The sequence below is a fragment of the Panthera uncia genome, chromosome A2 (genome assembly GCF_023721935.1).
Source record: "Panthera uncia isolate 11264 chromosome A2, Puncia_PCG_1.0, whole genome shotgun sequence".
Taxonomy (NCBI): Eukaryota; Metazoa; Chordata; class Mammalia; order Carnivora; family Felidae; genus Panthera; species Panthera uncia.
In genome coordinates this window covers 44593978-44613700 of record NC_064816.1, presented here as the reverse complement: position 1 = coordinate 44613700, position 19723 = coordinate 44593978, and the positions used below count along the sequence as shown (strand labels likewise).

The following is a 19723-nucleotide window of genomic DNA, read 5'->3' as shown; positions in this document are numbered from 1 at the left end:
AAAGAAAAGAAAAGAAAAGAAAAGAAAAGAAAAGAAAAGAAAAGAAAAGAAAAGAAAAGCAAGCCAGGAGTGGTGGGGAGCTTCTGGTAGTAAGGCTGTCATGTGGAGGTCTTTTACTTCAAAAAATAAGTGCAATAATCAAGAACTCCTCACTCCAGGTTGAAGCATCTAGAAATACCAGAGCCCCTAAGGCAGAGCGAGATCTGCTTCAATGACACATGTTCCTTGTGACCAGATCGATAAATCTTGTTCAGGGACATACTTGCACAAATGTAAACGTTTAAGCTAAATTTACACTGACCAACATGCATTCAATATACACATGAAGGCTCTAATAAAAGCCATTCCAATCTTGACGTTCAACTTATTTATGCATTTTCAAAAGGTCACAAAGCTTGGACTTGAAATCATACTTTTAAAAAAAATGTAAGCAAATTAACCTACAACTGCTTATTAAACTCACATCTGCATAAGCAATCGTACACACACACACACACACACACACACACAGCAACATCAAAACTTGATGAATTTTCAATTAAAGCAGGGTACCCATTCCAGGAAGGTCATCAACTTACCTCTGAATTTCTTGGGTGGATTATTAAGGTCCCCAGCTTCTGGCTGTACAACACAACGATCGTCAACCAGGCTGTGAAGACAAAGATAAACATTCTATGAGGCCAAGTCTAAGAAAATAAAACCTAAGCACTATGCAGAAATTGTACATCCAGGGCTGCTCCTGTGCAAAACTTATATGGCCATGTTCTCCTGCCAGGGAGCTGTTTACACGAGAGGTTTGCCATGCAGGGAGCTAAACCTAATCCACAATCCCAGGTTGTGCTTCTGCAATGCATACATGAACCTCCTATTTTCTATGGCTCTTTTCCCTTAACCACGTCCATGATGGATTTGAGCACAACATGCAGTAATGCTGAAGTCGGGAGGGATAGCAAGGGGTGAGTGCATTCAACTCATGGTGGATGAGGGGCCCATTTGGTGCCAGGCACAGTGCTGGGCTCTGAGGTGTGAGGACAAATATGAACCAGGCCCTGCTCTTAGGGAGCTCAAGGCTAGCACAGGAGCCACAAAGGCAAACTAATGAAGAGAATCCAATCTAAGGGCTCTAAGAGAAAGGACAACAAAATTCAGTCAGGAACTAACTGTGCCTGAGGCCATCTGAGAAGCTGCTAGCAGACAGTCATATGGAACTACTGGAAATTGAAATAGAGGTGGGGAACAGTACAAAAAGTTATAAATAACCAGCCCGCAATTATATACAGACCCTGTATTTAGAAATCCAGACTGACCAATCGAACTTACACGATTCTTTTAGAAGAACCTATTTAAAATACTGTGTGTTTTGAACAGATGAGCAAATTGAGAGTGAGAAGTTTAAATGACTTATCCAAGTTCCTAACACTAGTATTGGTCATTTCCAAGTGACTACAGAACTTGCTCCCAGCTAATATACTATGGATTTCCAGGGTTTCTTCCATTTGTCTGTGCTGCTCTTTTTCCCAAAAGCAAGGTACCATTAGCCAGCCTTTACTCTTACCACTGCTTCCTCCAAAATTCCACTTCCCCTCCTGGACCGTTTTTCAAGACTGACTCAGAGCCCTCATCTTCTCCATGAAGGTCTCCCTGCCAAGCCTGTCCTGGACCAGGCATTCCCTGACTCTCCTCCTGTCTTCCCTACCTCACTGGACTGAAGCACAAATGGTGCAGGAGGCTATGAGCTCCCTGGGGGCAGAGAAATGTGTGCGATCCAAAAGATGCCCAAGCCTAGTACATCTTCCTGCCCAGGCAAGGCGCTCGGTGCATCAAAGTGGGTGAATCAAAGTGACTGGAGTAGCCCACCAGCAGCTTGCCTCAACTCTAAGACGCAAGACCTTTCTCCATCAAGAAGAGCAACAGTGTGGTCAATGGCTTGAGCTTTTATGCAAAAATCGAGCAGAATGTGCACATTTCCAACTCCCACCTGGAGCCCCTAAGAATGTAAATACAGTAATGCCACCAGAACTGATATAATGTGTGAACTGGGGGAGTGTCTTGGAATTTAATGTACAGCTGGGTTAAATACTCATCAAGTTCTCAAACAAGGACAAGGGGTAGGAGAAAGGGCCCCAGGCTAAGCCAGAAGACAAATGAATTGAAGATGGCACTTTGCCATCTACTAGCAGCTGGACTGTGACTATATTACTTGATTCCTCCTGGTCTCAGTTCCTTTATCTGTAAAACTCAAAGAGTTGGGCTCAAGGATTCTCAAATAGGGATATGTTCATCAGACTTTCCATTTGTTTATAAAATATATTGATACCAGGTCCCTACCATACCCAGGCCTACTAAAGCTGTGTTCCAGGATGGGACCCAAGAACTTCTAATTTTAACAAGTTCCTCAGGTGATTCTGCAGTACACCTCTACACAGCATGTGCACACACCCCGACTCTCCAAGGTCCGATTCAAGTTCTAAAGCTCAGTGAGTCAAGACAGCCAGGTGGGAGATAACTGCCATCTATACAAATGGAATGTGACTGGGGAGTTAGAATGCCAAGTTCTACAAGAACTGGTGGTCATTCACTGTCATTCACAACTAGTACCCCATAAATGTTAACAAATATTAAAAGGAAGAAGAAGGCCAAACTTTATTTTCCAAGTCCATTTTGAACCAAGGAAAAACTCATCTAAGGTAAGTAGTAGAGACCAAAATTCAAAATGGGCCATCTTCACATTAGAGAAAAAGAAAGGAGGGGCACCTGGGTGGCTCAGTCAGTTAAGTGTCTGACCTCCACTCACATCATGATCTCACAGTTCATGGGTTCCAGCCCCGCATCGGGCTCTGTGATGACAGCTCAGAGCCTAGAGCCTACTTCAGATTCTGTGTCTTCTTCTCTCTCTGCCCCTTCCCCACCTGTGCTCTGTCTCTGTCTCAAAAATGAATACTAAAAAAAAAATTTTTTAAGAAAAAGTGAGAAGGAACCTTATAATTAATTTGTTTATAATACTTGAGGGAAACTCTTATAAAGCAAAGAACTCGTACCTCATAAAAATTCTAAGAAAGGACGCTCTCGAAGAAGAGGACAAAGGGAAAGGCAGCACTAAGATTTCAGGGGCTGCCACAAGTGGGCTCAGCTATCAACTGGAAGTAAGCCTGGGTGACTGGAAGGGCAATGGCACCATTAAAAGAAATCAGGGCCATAGAGAGATGAGGCATAAGGTGGGGTTGGGGTTTAATAAGGCATCCACAGGAGTAAGAGCTGTGGGCAGACAGCGAGGAAGGTAATGAGCCGATTCTGCCTGACAACACAGATTGTCAGGAAAGGTAGGGAATGCAAAGTCTACCCCTCTCAAGGCAACTGCTACGAGCACTGGTCCTGGAGTCAAGGTTGTTCACAGCTGTGAAACCTTGGGCGGATAACTTCACCTCTCAGAAGCTCAGAGGTTTTTGCCTCCATAAAGAGGAATAATAATAATGCTCACTCTAAAGAGGTGTTTGGGGATTAAAGGCAAGATGTATATACAGTACGGAGCACAGTGCTATAAACATCCATAGGACTCCTGTAAGGGGTTACTCCTATTTATTACCATCGCTGGGAAATAAGCAGAGGATCCAAGATTCAAACATGAGGAACAGAAAAAGGAAGGACTCAGCCAAGAAGAGAAAACGGGCAATTGGAGACGCACAAACAGGAAGGCCTCTTAGCCAAAAGCCACGGAACAGAAGTTGTGAAGGGTGGGTCTCTGGTGTAGAGAGGTTAAGAAAAGTAAGAACTGACAAACACTTAGTGAATTTGGTGATCAAGATGACTTTTGAAAACAAACATTTTCTACAACAAGGTCCAACTGAGCTAACTAAGATTCTACATCCGAAGTAACTTGTTCCTTGAGGCTAGAGTGACCTGAATGACAGCCTGAGAATATCCATTCTGCACAAATACCAGAGAACAAGCATGCTTTCAATAATAGCTGTTATTAAAAGAGAGGTTCTGGCTGCTATAAGAATAAGGTTCTTGGAGAAGCTGTTGGCTTTCCTTCCCCCATTTGAGATCAGCTCCTGCCAAATTCAACAATTCCACCCTGGGGCCTAACTACTTTCTACACAAAGACAATCAAGACCATTCCTTTGTCTTCTGGAGTTAACCATCTTGATTCTCCATTCTGTTTCTCTCTGCCTTTGGGGCTATTTCACTTCTCATTTCCTCTTGCAGACAATGGGAGGAGGAAAAGGGAGAAGATCATCCAATAAGGACATTATGGAATGTAGTTACACTCTTACAAGTTGGGTAAAAATTGAAGAAATCACAAAAGAACAAAAATCTCATTTACAGAACTTTGTGCAATATGTAATTTTCAAATGCGTACAGCAATTTATTTTTTTTAAATTTTTTAGCATTTATTCATCTGTGAGAGATGAGAGTGCGAGCAGGGGAGGGACAGAGAGAGTGGGAGACAAAGAATCTGAAGCAGGTTCCAGGCTCTGAGCTGTCAACACACAGCCCAATGCAGGGCTTGAACTCACAAGCTGTGAGATCATGACCTGAGCTGAAGTCAGACGCTTAACCAACCAAGCCACCCAGGTGCCCCTCAAATGCGTACATCAATTTAAAATAGGAAAGGTTAGGGGCACCTGGGTGGCTCAGTCATTTAAGCGTCTGACTTTGCTCAGGTCATGATTTTGCACTTGGGGAGTTCAGGCCCCTGTGCTGTAGGCAGAGCCCAGAGCCTGTTTCAGATCCTGTGTCTCCCCCTCTCTCTGCCCCTAGCCTATTCATGCTCTCTCTTTCAAAAATAAACAAACATTTAAAAATTTAAAAAGAAAATAAATAAATAAGTAAACTAGGAAAAGGTTCTACTTCAAAGAAAAGAGATAAGCATCCAAGAAGTGCTAGTCTTCGCTTAAATGACATTTGAAAATACAACTGTGTGGTGCCTGGATGGCTTTGGTTAAGGATCCGACTTTGGCTCAGGTCATGATCTCACAGTTCATGAGTCTGAGCCCTCTTGGGCTCCCCTCTTGGGCTCTATGCTGACAGCTTCGAGCCTGGAGTCTGCTTTGGATTCTGTCCCTCTCTCTCTCTCTCTGCCCCTCCCTGTTTGTGCGTGCGCACTCTCTCTCACAAATAAATAAATAAACTTTAAAAAACAAAGAAAATAAGAGTTTTTATGAAAGCTAAAAAGCATTTCTTTCAGGTCTGTATAAAATAGTATTAAAATTTTATCCCATACACTTCACACTTTTCCCCTTATGATTCCCCCTTGTATGTGAATAGGAAATTATAGTAAATTCTGAATTGTAAGAGTCCTAATTAATCAGATTTTGCTCTTCCAGAACTGACAAGAAAACAGTACTTTTGTGTAAGAGGTAAACTTGGCTAACCTGAGATTTGGTATTATGATTCCAAATGCTCCTAGAAAAGCCAAGTCAAATAGTAACATTCTTATCTTAGAAAAATCAGTTTTTAAGCTGGCATTATGAGGTCTTAAACAAAACCTGCAACACAAGAAATCAGGCACTCTTACCCCAAGGTGCTAATAAATCCATTTGTCGATCCTTCCGCGTACAAAGAACAAATGTCTCCAATATGTAGGAAACTAGACATCTTGTCAGACATGTCTTTCTCGAAAAGCCTAGACAAAGTAAAATATGCAACGTTATTAGAAGGAAAGAAATGCTCAGAGGGGGGAAAAGAGTCACTGAGAGTTGGCTTAGCTCAACTTTCCGAAGCGCCCTACTTAAAAGTCAAATTTAAACGAGAGTGTGACAGGCAGGCAATTAAATGAGCCAAGCAAGGACATATGCAACAACATTTTTTTCCATATATCATTTATTTCAAGATATTCCAACCACAATAACGCTGGTTTCTAACAAAACCACACCCAAATCCAACTCTACAAATTGAGGACCCTCGATAATGAATAGTGAATATAAAGACTGCATGGAAGTCAGCCAATAACTCTGCAGTGATTAAGGAGTTGGAAAGTCTGACTTATGAAACATTAACATATTCAATCTGCCTCAGGCAATGTGAAGTCAGAAGGAAACACCTGGTATAAAACTTGGGTCTGGCTGTGCCTGTGCTGAGGTACCAAAGCAACAAAATTAATAAAAGGAAACCTAGTAACAAATACCACAAACCTCTAGTGGCCTTTTAAAAATTCAACAACTGTACCCACTTCATCCAAATGCTATTTCAATTTCTTTCCTTCTTACCCTTCTTACCCTTCACCCAAACACTTGGGGAGAAAGGATCTTAGCACCTGGTCCAAACCCTGCAGGTAAGAATAAGATGGCTCAGGTCAGGTAACAACCCTGGTCAGGAATACATAACGGCTAGTTAGGGGCAGTCCTAGAAAAGACTCTTAAGTTCCAGGAAATCTCTCCACAGCCCAGAAGTCATTACACACACACACACATACACACACCACATACACACACACCAACAAAAATATTGACATGACTCATAGGCACAGCTTTCATGAGGGCCATAAATATTGAGGAGTGGGAGCCAATTATAAAAATTTTGACATTTAAAAAACAAGCTCAGTTATGTAGGAAAACAGTGCGCTGGTGTGGACCCCAGCTAACACCCCATGGCTTCCTCAGGCATCTGGTGTGTAGATGCATGGAGTAAACCGAGTCTTTCCAGAATCTCTCCTCCAAACCCAGAGCCTCTTAAGCATCTTCTCCAACGTCTTTACTCCAGCTCCCCAGCTAGAAATCATTCACCTGCAAAGCCACAAGACTTGTAATGGCGTGGAAAAGTATTCTCTTCTGGAATTGCCTTCTGGGCACCAAGTTTTCTTTTGGTTAAAATCATGGAGCAATGATCATCAGGAAACCTAGGGAAGCATTTCTCCTACTTAGCAGGAGTGCCAGGTGCTAAAAATGAACTGTTAAATAACCTCAGTTCACTGCTTGAGAATCTACAAGGAAAAACTAATCCCTCCAAACAACCCAGATATAGCAAGAGAAGGAACATTTCACTGAACATGAACTTATGCATTGAGAAAGACAGCAAGTGAGAACACATTCTCAAAAAAAACAGCCAACATCTGTAAACCTTGTGGAAAGACACACAAGTCATGTGTAGAGGGACAATTTGCCAGCCAAGACCCACTCTCCAGAATCAAGTCTGTTATTTCTTCCTAACTGGTTATTTTGTACCTAAAAGGCAAACCAGTGTTTTAAATAACACCTGAAAAAGCTGCACAAGTGGAAAACACTAAGGACTTTAATATTTCCCTTATGTGCTTATATTTAAAAGCCTCATCATAAGGGGTCAGCAAGTCAACATACGTCTGGGACTGATTATTGGAAATCAAGTTCTGTTTGAATTTTGAGCCAGACCAAATTTGTGTCTTCACACTCTGGCCTCCCAGAAGGACACAGGAGAAGCCTGGATACAGGAGAGCAGGGATGTGCTCAGTCAAGGAGGCCTTGTCTAGTGGGCCTAACTCTGTCCTTTTGGGCTTGCCCTTCAAATTGGCCCCCGTGGAGATCAGGCCAGTAAATAGCAGTGTGACCCCTGTTTTCTCAACTTTCCTCACCTCCTGGTTACCTTACTGAAAGATTCCAGGTCCCTAATGGAAAGAAGCAGACATAATTCAGTGTTCTGGAATGATGTACTCAGTATCGCCTGCAGTTGATAATTGAAATAGATGTCTGAACACAGTGTTTCTCTAGCACAGTTCGGCAGTGCTACCATTGCAACTAATAATGACTAACATTTATCAAGCATCATCAGGCTCACGGTGGTGCTTAAGGGCTTTACACATGTTCTCTTACTGAATCCTCACGACCACCACATGAAGTGGATACAACTATTATTCTCATTTTATTGTTGGAGAAACCAAGATCCAGAGATGTGAAGATGCCCCAGGCCAGGGTTTTAAGTCACATCAGAGTCTTAAGCAGAGTTTCTCATCAACAATGACCCCTGGAACATGGACGAAAACATCAGCCATCCTTATTAAGATTATGAAGACCTGAATTTCTGTGTTCTGTACAATTATGTTTCCTAGTTCTTCTACCTCGGTGTTCCCTAATTTTTCTACCATGGCCACACAACACTTTGGTAAGTCAGAAAAAAGGAAATTAACCTTCTTCCCAACCATGTTTGTTAAGCAGACAACTAAGTCAACTTTAGCCATATTTTACAGTTTTCCCAGAAAACAATGATCAGTATGTCCACCATAGTTAATGATCCTCAACTGGGAAATCTGCCAGGGGTCCCCAATTTAAAGAAACAACCAAAAACGGGAAGTGGAAGGCGCTACAGAGTCTTCCCTAAGGGCCTCAAGACGTAGGTCCCCTCAAAAAGGACTGGTCTGGCTGGAAAGCTTTGGAGGTCTCCCCTCATCTATCATTAGTTAAGTGTAAGAAGAGGAGAAGGATAAGGGAGAGAGGGAGGAAAGGTCCTGGGGCCATCATCAGCCCTACCCTAGAAGGAAAAACAAAGGCCAGGAAAGTCAACAGAACAGGCCTCTGGAGCCTGGAGGGAAAGTCAGCCAGAGAGTGATGGGCGTGGGAGCAAACTTTTGGAAGACTTCCTGTTGTTTATAACAGGGTGGGAGAACCTGTCTCTTTATCTGATCCTGGACCATCTGTGCTAGCCAACTTCTCACAGCAGTACCCAGTGCTCCCGGCCGGGGACCCCCTAATACAAAAACAGCCAGCGCCAACCTTGATCCGCAAGACCCTGATAGGTGAAACACTCTAACGACACCCAGGGCTCTTTGCTAATCAACTGTGAGTCGGTCCACGATATATTCGAAAAGGCTCGGATGGTCAGGTGCAGAGCTCCAATCTTCTTTCTGGGTGCAAGCTATTATTATTATCTCAACACTGCCATCCGGCCCACTTAAACCTGTTTTTGTTTCATCTGTAAAATGAGGATAACACTTAACTGCAAGGGATTATGGTAAGGAACAGATGAAATAGTGCCTGAAAAGTACCTGATACAGAGACTGGTAGACTTTCACTCAATGCTGGCTATTTATTATTTTTTAGTCAGATGAAGTCGAACTGAAAGATTCTAGGACTTCAAAATGTAAACTCAGCAAAGCAAAGGATCCCCGTATAAAAAATCAGGTGGGTATCCTAACAAATGCACTCCTGGATGATCTGTGACAATATATTTCACTTTAGGGAAAATAATTATCCTCCCTAATTCACCTATTAAAAATAACCTGAACTCTATGGAATTATGCTCAGTTCCCAATCACAAAGCATTGTGGTCTTTCCAAATAAACAGAATCATGGCATAAAGGTTGGAGGGAACCTATAAAGTGTGTAATTCCATCTCTTGCCCAATAATGGAATCCCCCTACCATGACTCCTAAGGATGACCTTGCTTCTGCTTAAACACCTGGCAATGTTTCACGGTTCAGATGGTTTGGGCAAGGGTTCAAATGCTTCCAGAAATGGTTCCAGGTTCAAAAAGCCCAGTTAGGAAATATTCCTGTGTCCCCTGCACAAAAAAATCTCCTAGAAAATCTGCTACTGGTCTATTCCCCGATGCTCAGAAACCTCTCAAAATGTGAACGCCCTCTGATCTCCTTAGGACTTTGCTTCTGGTTGCAGAGCATCATCATCCTGGGTGATTCCAGACATGGCCTGGTCTCCAGAGCAGTCCTCACCCAAGGGCAGACAGGAGCTGAGGCTCCAGAGTCAGATTGCCAGGCACCTCCAGCTCTGCCACCACGTCATTCTAGGACTTCAGGCCAGCTCTCTCATCTTCCTAAACCTCACTTTCCTCATCCATAAAATGGGGATAATATGAGTAGCTCCCTCAACTAGGTTCAGTAAGATCACGTGCATCAACAAGTCAGCAAAACACCTGCAGGAAATAAGTGCAATGTATGCAGGCAACTACTGTGCCCCCCCACCCCGCCACCTCCCAGCACTGCTCTGACAGGCTGATGCACCTCTTAAAATAGGATTCTCCCAGGGTGGCTGGACCAGGGCACAGAAAGGGGGCTCACTGCCTCTGTGAGACGCTCAGGAGCCTTACACTGCCCACTGGCTCAGCTTCAGTTCTTTGTCCACTGAAACCTGAGCAATGTATAAGGAAAAGGTACATTTGATTCCACTCAAAAGAAAGGTGGGAATAAAAACACACAAATTCAGAGATCTCCTAGGAACAGAAACCAGAGGTCGTAGTCCTCCACATCTGTGGTCTCACAATCTTGTTCTTTGCCTTTTCTACACCCACCCTGGGTCATCCCACCCCACCCCCGCTGGCTCCAGGGGCTTCTAGGATTCCTCAATCTGTACCTCAAGGCCAACAACTACTGGGATTCAGCTCCTGGATACTGACAGTACCTGAATATACCAGAAAGAACTCAACTATCTCCCCAATCTGTTTCTCCTCCTCCCCACCCACTTCATCTACCTCCACAACGCCTGGTAGCACCTCTAGTCTTCCCTCGCCTTATCCCTGCCACAAGGCCTTTGCCCATGCTCTTCACTCAGGCCTAGAATACATTCATCCTTATCCCACGCCCTGTCCTAGTTTAAGCCAACATCGGTTTGAGGGATGTTTTGCATACTACTTTATTCCTCTCACCAATCCCTAGCACATGGTAGGTGCTGAGTAAATATTTAGCAAGTAATGAAGTAGGAGCATCTAATCTTACTGATTTTAAGTTTTAGTCTCTCTCTTGAATCCTCCAATTCTTTGTAACTCTTTTACTCCCGCCCAAACCTCAGCCAGGATCATTGACAAATGGGCTCCATAAAGACTCTCTGGGAATCCTTCTTTGCCCCTCAATCTATTCTACACATAAGCCAGCAAAATCTTTTTTTTTTTTTTTCCAGCATGATCTTTTAGAAACGTAAATCAGACCATGTCATTCCTGTGCTTAAAACATTCCAAAGAGATTTGGGACTCCTCATGATCTGGTCCTTGCCTACCTTCGCCTCTTCGTCTCACTGTACTGCCCACCCACCTTTTACCCTCTGGCCATGATGAACATTCTCCCGGATCCCCCAACATGCCCTGTGCCTTTGGACACGCTGTAACTGCTGCCTGACATTCTTCTCTACTCGGTACTTTAATTACCCTATCTGGGCACTACCACTGTCCTAAAATTGCTTATTTACTGGTTTGCTTATTTACTTGTCTTCACCTCTAGACTATCAAGCTCATGAGGACAAGAGAGCTGAGTTCTTCCTTTCCTTGTACAGCACCTGGGACATGACAAGCACATCTGGGTCCAATGTAATCATGTCATCTTATCTGTTACCTAAAAGAATTTAAACTATTTTTAGGTGATTGTTTTCCTAAAACTAAAGAAAATCAAGTTGACACTGTTGGAGCAAGGGTAGAGAATAGAGGTCTGTTAGACCTTTTCAACAGATTTCTAGGACATTTGGGAGCCAGAAACAAAATTTTAACTTCTGTCTCTGGCAGAAAGTACCCCTCCCCCCATGACCATCCCCTCTGTGTCCAAAAAGTCTAGAAACAGAACACTTCAGTCTGAATTCCATCTTCTTGTGCTTAGACAACTGACATAAGTTTCCTGAATTTCAGCTCTCTCAACCAATTAAAAGAAGAGAGGAGCAGTGCCTGGGTGGCTCAGTCAGTTCAGCATCCAACTCTTGAATTCGGCTCAGGTCAAGATCTCACAGTTCCATGGGTTCGAGTTCTAGTTCAGTCTCTGCACTGACGGTGTGGAGCCTGCTTGGGATTCTGTCTCCCCGCTTCTCTCTCTCTGCCCCTCCCCCATGCATGCATGTGCACTCTCTCTCAAAAATAAACAGACATTTAAAAAAAAAAAAAAGAGGAGGAGGGACTCTTCCTATCTCAGGGTCACCAAGAGAGGTAAAACAAATAATCCACACAAAGTGCTCAGCCCAATATATGGCCTTTAGTAAACACCCATTTTTGTATTTTCGAATGAGACTGAAATGGAAAAGTTCACTTTTCTTCCTCCAAAGCCTTCACTCACTTCTGTCTATAACTTATTCTTCTACTTGATATATGCTTCTTACTTTGCCAGCACTGTTGGAAACACATCCGAATAAACATGTCTCAGAAATGTTTCAATCTCTGTAAGCCTAGGAGGTGGGCAGTACTTGCACAGGTCATCCAAGGTACTGTTGCTTTTCAGCCCCCAAACTCACCAAACCCAAGACAGTCAGACCTCAACTCCATTCCCACTTCTAACATCAAATCAGGCCCCTGTGGGAGGCAAGGAGGAGATGAGGTGGAAACATCTTCAAAGGAATAATTCAATATTTAGAACCTCTTTCACTTCGGTGTGAAGACAGGCTAAATCATAGCCTCACTGAAAAAGAAGTATATTCGTTTCATTTTAAGCATTAAGATAGGTTTTGAGTTTCCTTTTTTTTTCCTTTTTGCTAAAAGCTTTGACTATGCCAGAAAACTCACTTATTATAATTTTTCCCATCTATTTCTCCCGCACACACTTAACTAATTGCATTATATTCATTTTTCTAAAAAAAAAAAAAAAAAACTCAATTTTCGCCTACACACAATTCAGAATTTAGAAGTTAGCAACTCCTGAAATGAGACTAAATTAGAATACTTTCATTAACCAAGAAGTTACCTAAGGTATCACTTAATCCTAGACAGGCAAAGGAGGAAGTCAGAAGCTTTATTTATACCAGGTAATGGACCCCAAAGCCAGGGACCAAAATATTTTGACCTGAAGATTTTTATGGACACACAGAAGCAAGAAGCCTCCTTTATTTAAGTAAGATGAAGCCACTTGAGCCTTGGGGCTAAACAGTAATTGGGAAGGAGAAAAGCCCCACAGAGTCTGCCCTTAAATTAGGTCCTTCCAAGCACATTGGTGTCAGAAACTAAGGACCTCCCTGCCACACCGGCCCTCCAGGGCACCAATCATCTCCTGAGGTCCAAGTTCCCTGTGTGTTTTACCAGCCAATTACCTGAACTTTCACAATCTTATATACATTACCCAAGAAGTTCAAAATACCCCCCAGAGGCCTGGACTGTAATCATTTGCCTTTCTTAAATGGCTGGCTAGCAGGGATTATCTCTTCTATTTTTAACAGCCTCCACCTTGGTATCTTTAAGACCAGTTGTGACAATATCTGAGACCAATAAAGCACTAAGCCAATCTAATTTCTATTATAGAACACAACTTCATCTGAGTCCAAAAGCTACAAGGAGAACCAAGTAAGGGTTTAGAGTAACAGCTATAAAGAGAGTTATATTTGAAGCTACTATTCTCAGACATGGAGAAGAACCCACGCTTTATTATTTTTTAATGACCCATCCCACTGCAGAACTTCTAGAATGCTTGCTATAATCTTGCTCATCTGAAAAAGATGAACCTAAAACAAGTACCACTAGCTTCCAAGTTTTCAGGGTCCTTTGCAATTCAGCACTTTAGCTGGGAAGGGGTTTTTTTGTTTTGTTTTCTTGTGTTTGTTTTGCAAACACAGCTTCAATGTATCCCCATGCATGTATTTCTAAACAAAAAGCTCTGATTCAATATCCAGACTTAGGAACAATCAATTGCATCCTGCTACCTAAGCCTTCAGGTTCTCAGTCTCTGAGTTGTTCCATGGCACCACCCACCTTTCAAATTACCTGGCTACTCTATAAGCTAGTAGCTCTCCATGACACCCAAGGACCCCTGGGAGTTCAACCCAAGACCCTTTCAGAGGCTCTTCAAAGTCCTAACTATTTTCATAATAACACCAACGCACCATTTGCCTTTTACTCCATCTCTCACACCATGGTTGAGTTTTCCAGAGGCTGCAGGACATGAGATGTCAGAAGAGACTGGAGGTGGAAATACATCAGATACAGGACTCCAGCTATCTTCTATTAAGCCAGATATTCATCAATTTGCAAAAAAGTAAAACAATGCCACTCTCTTGCAAAAATTTTTTTGGAAAATATAGCTATTGTTCATTAAAAATATGTTACTGTGTTAACATACGATTGGCTTATTTTTCATGTTGTCTCAGTGTTAATTGTCTTGGTGTTAATTTCTAATGAGGTAAGTACAGATGGTTCTAACTCACATAAACCTAAGTTCTTTGGGGTCCTCAGAAATTTCTAAGCATGTCAAGAGTTCCTGAGACCCAAAATTTTGAAAAATGCTACTATAAATTTTAAGTTCTGGTTTGACACTGCCTATGTGCTCACGACTCATACTGCATAAACATGAAAAACTGGACAGGACTAAAATGCAAAACATACAACATCCAAGACTTTAGAGAAAACCCCCTGATTTGAAACCACCTTTTTATTCAACAAATTTATCGAATACCTACCATGCACTATCCCTACTCCAGGTGTGTGGGACATAGGTAAAAAGAAGACAGTCCAGGTCCTGGTTCTCATGATAGTTTTACAGGCACAACCAATCAGATAGTGTTAAGTACTAGGCAGAGAATTAAAACTGTGTGACATTTTACTTTTGGCTGGTCAGAGAGAGCAAGTTGAGACATTTAAGCTAAGACCTGAAAGTCAAGACAGAGGCAATCATGCAAAAAAATCAGGTGGAAGAGCATTTTAGGCATAGCAAATAGCTAGTACAAAGGCACTGTGCGCAGAAAAGAAGTTGGCAAGTTCAAGAAAAAGACAGCCAGCCACAACATCTGGACCATTAACGGGGAAAGAAAGAAAGTGCGGGGTAAGGTCAGAGAAGAAGAAGCCCGGGCCAGTGGCATTCCCCAAGCCAGGGTAAAAAGTCTGCCTTTAGGGGCGCCTGGATGGCTCGGTCGGTTAAGTGTCCGAGTTCGGCTCAGGTCATGATCTCACGGTCCGTGAGTTTGAGCCCCGCGTCAGGCTCTGTGCTGACCGCTCAGGGCCTGGAGCCTGTTTCAGATTCTGTGTCTCCCTCTCTCTGACCCTCCACCATTCATGCTCTGTCTCTCTCTGTCTCAAAAATAAATAAACGTTAAAAAAAAAAAAAAAGTCTGCCTTTATTGCTAAGTGTGACAGGAAGTTTATAATCTTGACCAAGTTACTTGCTCTTTCTGGAACTCAGTTCCCTCATCTGCAGAATGAGGATCATGAGAGCTTGCCTCATAAAGCTGTTTTGAGGTTCAAATGTGTAAAAGAAAATAATGGGCTTGCTTAGCACAAAGAAAGTAAAAGATGGGAAACATTCCTGTTTACTGGGATTATTCCTGTCTGCCAATTTGCTGTATTTTCAACTCTCATAAACTACTCTTACTAAACTTTTTAGGGCTTACAATCCGTTGAGGATTAATCCTATCAACCAGCAAGTCCACATGATGAGTGGTATAGACAAAGGACACACTGTGTGATGCATTTATCTGAATTTGTCAATGCCAACTCCAGCAGAAGGTTCTTCCCACTCTTCCTAGTAAAACTCAAACCCCCAAAGTACAGCCAGGTGAAGAATGAATGACAGCATCCCACCTCCATAGCCCCCTCTGGGTCTACCCTTCAGTCACTAAGCTTTGCCACTTGGCCCCAAAGCACAGGGTACTCGGAAAAGCCATTCTTCTGCTAAAAAAGGTAGCCAATGGAAATCCATCAGCCTTCTCTGCTCTTTCTTGGCACATTCACATCATCTCCACCTCCTAAAAAAGAGAAGGCCTCTGCCAAAGACTTAGTGCTGGTTTTATTGCTGCTTGCTTTAAAAATGATTGCTTAAAATGAATAAAATCAAAAGGCTTCCTTTCAAGCTAGGCAGCAAAGAGAAGGCTCATGCACAAAGACTTAAAAGCTCCTGGAGATTCAGCAGGCCTCAGGCAGCTGGTTTCCAGGAACACAGATAAGACCTGGGGGCCACAGCTGCCATCAACACAAAAGAGAAGCACTTCACTGTCAGGTCAAGCAGCCCCCCATGGGCCAAGCCAGGCAAACCACAAGGCCTTTCAGAGGGAAAGCAAGAGTGTGCACAGAAAAAGGAAGAGTTGCCGGCATTTGATCAATCTCGTGGCTGGAGGCCAAGGACACTCCTTCCAGAGGAGCACAGGCCTCCTTAAGATGCCCTAACCCAGGTACATATATGGTAATATGGCTGTAAATACAGGGAAGAGAAAACCTACCACACTCACAGTGGACTTTTCCAAGACAAGGAAAGAGGCGCTCTTTTACACCGTCTCTTCTGTAACTGGGCACTCTCACAGTTAATTTTGGAACTTCCTTTGAGCAAAGACTTGACGATATCATCTTTCTTGTGAAACGAGGAGCAGAAACACGGTATTTCTGAGGTGGACACCGGCCGGCAGCTCCCCCCACCCCACCATACACATGTTTGTGCAGCCCCCTGCTTGCCTTCTGGTCCTATTAGTGGCTAATCAGATTGTCCTCAGAAATGCAGTGTCCCATCAGGAGACCACTTATTCTATTGCAAAAAGCACTTCTCTCGGAGGATAGAAAATTGCATTCTGCTTTCGTTTTCAGACAGTCCCAAAGGAAGTCACCAACTCAGAAGTTTCAACTTTAAGCAGGGCCCTCTATGACAATCTCAGAAAGAGCAGTTGTAAATCAGCAGTTCAGAGCAATTCTCTAATTTAAATGTTGCTCATTAGACACACAAGAGATAAACACATGCACACAAAGATAAACCTATGTGCCTTTTCACAAACATGCCCACTAAATAGCCTATTCTTGAAAAAGGTACATTATCTACATGGCTATTTTTCAGCAAAGATGTCAATTCTGACACGTGCTCTCAAGTTTCCTATTCTCCCAGGCCAATATAAGAAAAGCCAATCAAAAGCTCAAAGTTGGCAGTCAGAAAATTTTCTATTTGGTGGGTAGAGATCATCTAGCTGAAATTCCTCATTTTACAGGCGGAAAAAGCAAACAACAATAAACCTGAGTGACTTCTTGTAGGTCACACAGCCGTGTACTAGCCAAAGCTAATAGACCATAGGGGCACCAGGGTGCCTCAGTTGGTTAAGCATCCGACTTAGGCTCAGGTCATCATCTCAAGGGTTTGTGAGTTGGAGCCCCACATCAGGCTCTGTGTTGACAGCTCAGAGCCCAGAGCCTGCTTCAGATTCTGTCTCCCTCTCTCTGCCCATCCCGTGCTCGCACGCTGTCTCTCTCTCTCAAAAATAAACATACATTAAAAAACAACAACAAAGCAAATAGATCACAGGGCTCCAGAAACCAAAGCCAGTACCTAGGGGAAGTGGGGGAAGAGTGGTATTTATTTTATTAAAAAGTTAAAGTCATCCCCAGCCTGAAGAGACACCCCTCTGCTCACAACCTGAACCACCAAAATAATAATAATAATAAACAAAAAACAAAAACCAACAAATCGGATTTGATGAACATCCTCAGAGAGAGAGCAGTGTCTCAATTAGTCTGGGAAAAATCAGTCTAGGACAGTTTCTCAACCTCAGGGCTACTGAGGGCTACATTTTAGTGCAGATAATTCCTTGTTGTGGAGGACATATCATGTGTATTGCAGGATGTTTAGTGACATCTCTGACCTCTACCTGCTAAATGCCAGTAGCACCCACTTTCCCTCAGCTGTGACAAAAAAAGTCTCCAGACATTGCCACAAGTCCCCACAGGACAAAATCACCCCGCTGGTTGAGAACCATTCCTCTAGGGACACAGGCTTTGTTGTTGTTTTTTTTTTCTTTTTTTAATCTCTGAGACTTTTTGCAAACATTTGACTTGGCAGCAATGGCCCAAAGCAGGTATTTTTATACCTATTCTACAGAGGAGGAAACAGAAGCACAGATGTTACATGTTTAGCCCCTACTCAAGAGGCAGTCAGTACCCAAACCTGCGGAGCCCCCATCCTGTGGTTCAGCAGGGAGATACCATTAAAGCCTCAGAGCAACTGTGCTTCCCTCCCTGATTATTACCTTCACTCCCTTTTATTAACACTCAACAGTTTCCCAAGCCCAATGCCCACCCAAGAACTGTTCTGAGAAACATCTCAAAAGCTATCAAAAGGAACCACTTAATACACTTCTGCACAGTCCTCACTTCGCTCTCCACAGCAAAAGAGGCTTTTCAAAGCAAACCACCAATTTCAGAAATATTTAATCAGGAGAAGCTTACAAATGATTAGATTCTTCTCACAAGCAGCCTACATTCTTCTAAGGGAGATATAACATGGAGATACATAACTTCTTTCAACAAATCTCTTGTGGGCACTATTTCTCAGGTGCATTTGTAGGTTAAAAATCAAAAAGGCCCGTGAGGAAAATAGATTTAAAGTGCCATGGAGTTTCAAATAACAAAGATTTTCAAATTATCAGGAAAGGCTTCCCAGAAGAGGAAGCATTTGGGTAGTATTTGGCAAGGTGGATATAGACAGGGCAGGGATGGGGACATAGTCACAGGCACAGATGCACCAAAGCAAATAAATGAATGTCCTTAAGTCTAGGTACTGTATCAGCTTTTTCTATTCTGAAATACGTGCATGGAGGGGCACCTGGGTGGCCAGTTTAAACACCCCAACTCTTCAGCTCAGGTCATGATCTTGCAGTTCATGAGTTCGAGCCCCATATCAGGCTCTGTGCTGGCAGTGTGGAGCCCACTTGGGATTCTCCATCTCTTTCTTTCTCTCTCTCTCTCTCTCTCTCTCTGCCCATTCACATCTCATGCTCACTCTCAAAATAAATAAATGTTAAAAAAAGAAAGAAAGAAAGAAAAGAAAGAAATATGTGCACGGTTAAGTCTTGAAACTATTTTTACAAAACAAAGTCACTTCCCAAATAAAGTTCCTAGTGAAACACAGACAAACAGCAAAGAACTTGTAGGTCAGTGATGTTTCTTCTTACGCTCATCTGTATCTGATAAGCAACCATACAAGCAGCCCAGAAGTTCTGCTAATTCGCTGGGTCACACAACATTATAAAACCTAAGTTGCTCGAAGTGTCTGAAAACAGCATGTTAAATGCATCCTTGTTCCTACCTGTGACCTCCCAACCCTAAGTAGGTTTCACACGTATCATTTCTATCTGAAACTGCTGCCAATAAGAGAGTCCCCCAAGTGTAAGAACTAATGCTTCCAGTTTTGTCAGAGAGAGTCCTGCCAGACCTTCATGCTCACCTTCAGTGGTGACTTAGCCTACCTTCCACTTGATTGAGAATGAAAAGGCCTCTAAGGACAAGTACAAAGGTCAGTTCCAACAGGTGAGAACAAGCCAGGAAAAAATAACCATAAAAATAAGACAACACTGAAAAAACACTGGGGGTTAAGTATAGAGGTTCTCACACTTTCCAGTGTGCATGAATCCCCTGGGGATTGTGCTAAAATGCAGGTTCTGATTCACTGGGTCTGGGGTGGGGCCTGAGAGTCTACACTTCTAACAAGCTCACTGTTGAAGGCAATGATGCTGGTCTGGTGACCACAAATGGAGGAATAAAGATGTAGAGCAATGTTTTTCAAACTTTTGACTGAAACCCACAGTAAGAAATACATTGAAGTTACAACCCACTGTTCACTCTGTATGAGAGACAGAGAGAATGGGGGGGGGGTGTCCTTCTAAGTATCCATACAATACACTTTGACGTTTTTCTAATTTACTCAACTTCATTAAAAAAAAAATATATATATATACACACACACACACACACACACACACACACACACACACACACATACATATACACACATACACTGATGGAGGGGCACCTGGGTGGCTCAGTTGGTTAAGCATCTGACTCTTGATTTCGGCTAAGGTCATGATCTCATAGATCCTGAGTTCGAGCCCCAGGTCATGCTCTGTGCTGACAGCATAGAGCCTGCTTAAGATTCTCTGTCTCCCTC

General features: G+C 42.9%; 1 protein-coding gene across 3 annotated transcripts in view; it reads right to left on the bottom strand.

The window, feature by feature from the left end:
* The window catches only part of ITPR1 (inositol 1,4,5-trisphosphate receptor type 1), a 331898-nt gene that overhangs the window by 303712 nt on the left and 8463 nt on the right, over window positions 1-19723 (bottom strand). For 2 of the 3 annotated variants that reach the window (XM_049640899.1, XM_049640900.1), the window contains exons 3-4: window positions 5519-5626; window positions 579-649 (exon numbers count right to left, since the gene is read on the bottom strand). In XM_049640899.1, the coding sequence (XP_049496856.1) occupies window positions 579-649; window positions 5519-5610 (163 nt within the window). In that variant the 5' untranslated portion in view covers window positions 5611-5626. Of the gene's footprint in view, window positions 1-578; window positions 650-5518; window positions 5634-19723 lie in introns of those variants that run through there. The other variant, XM_049640901.1, reaches the window with a different exon arrangement.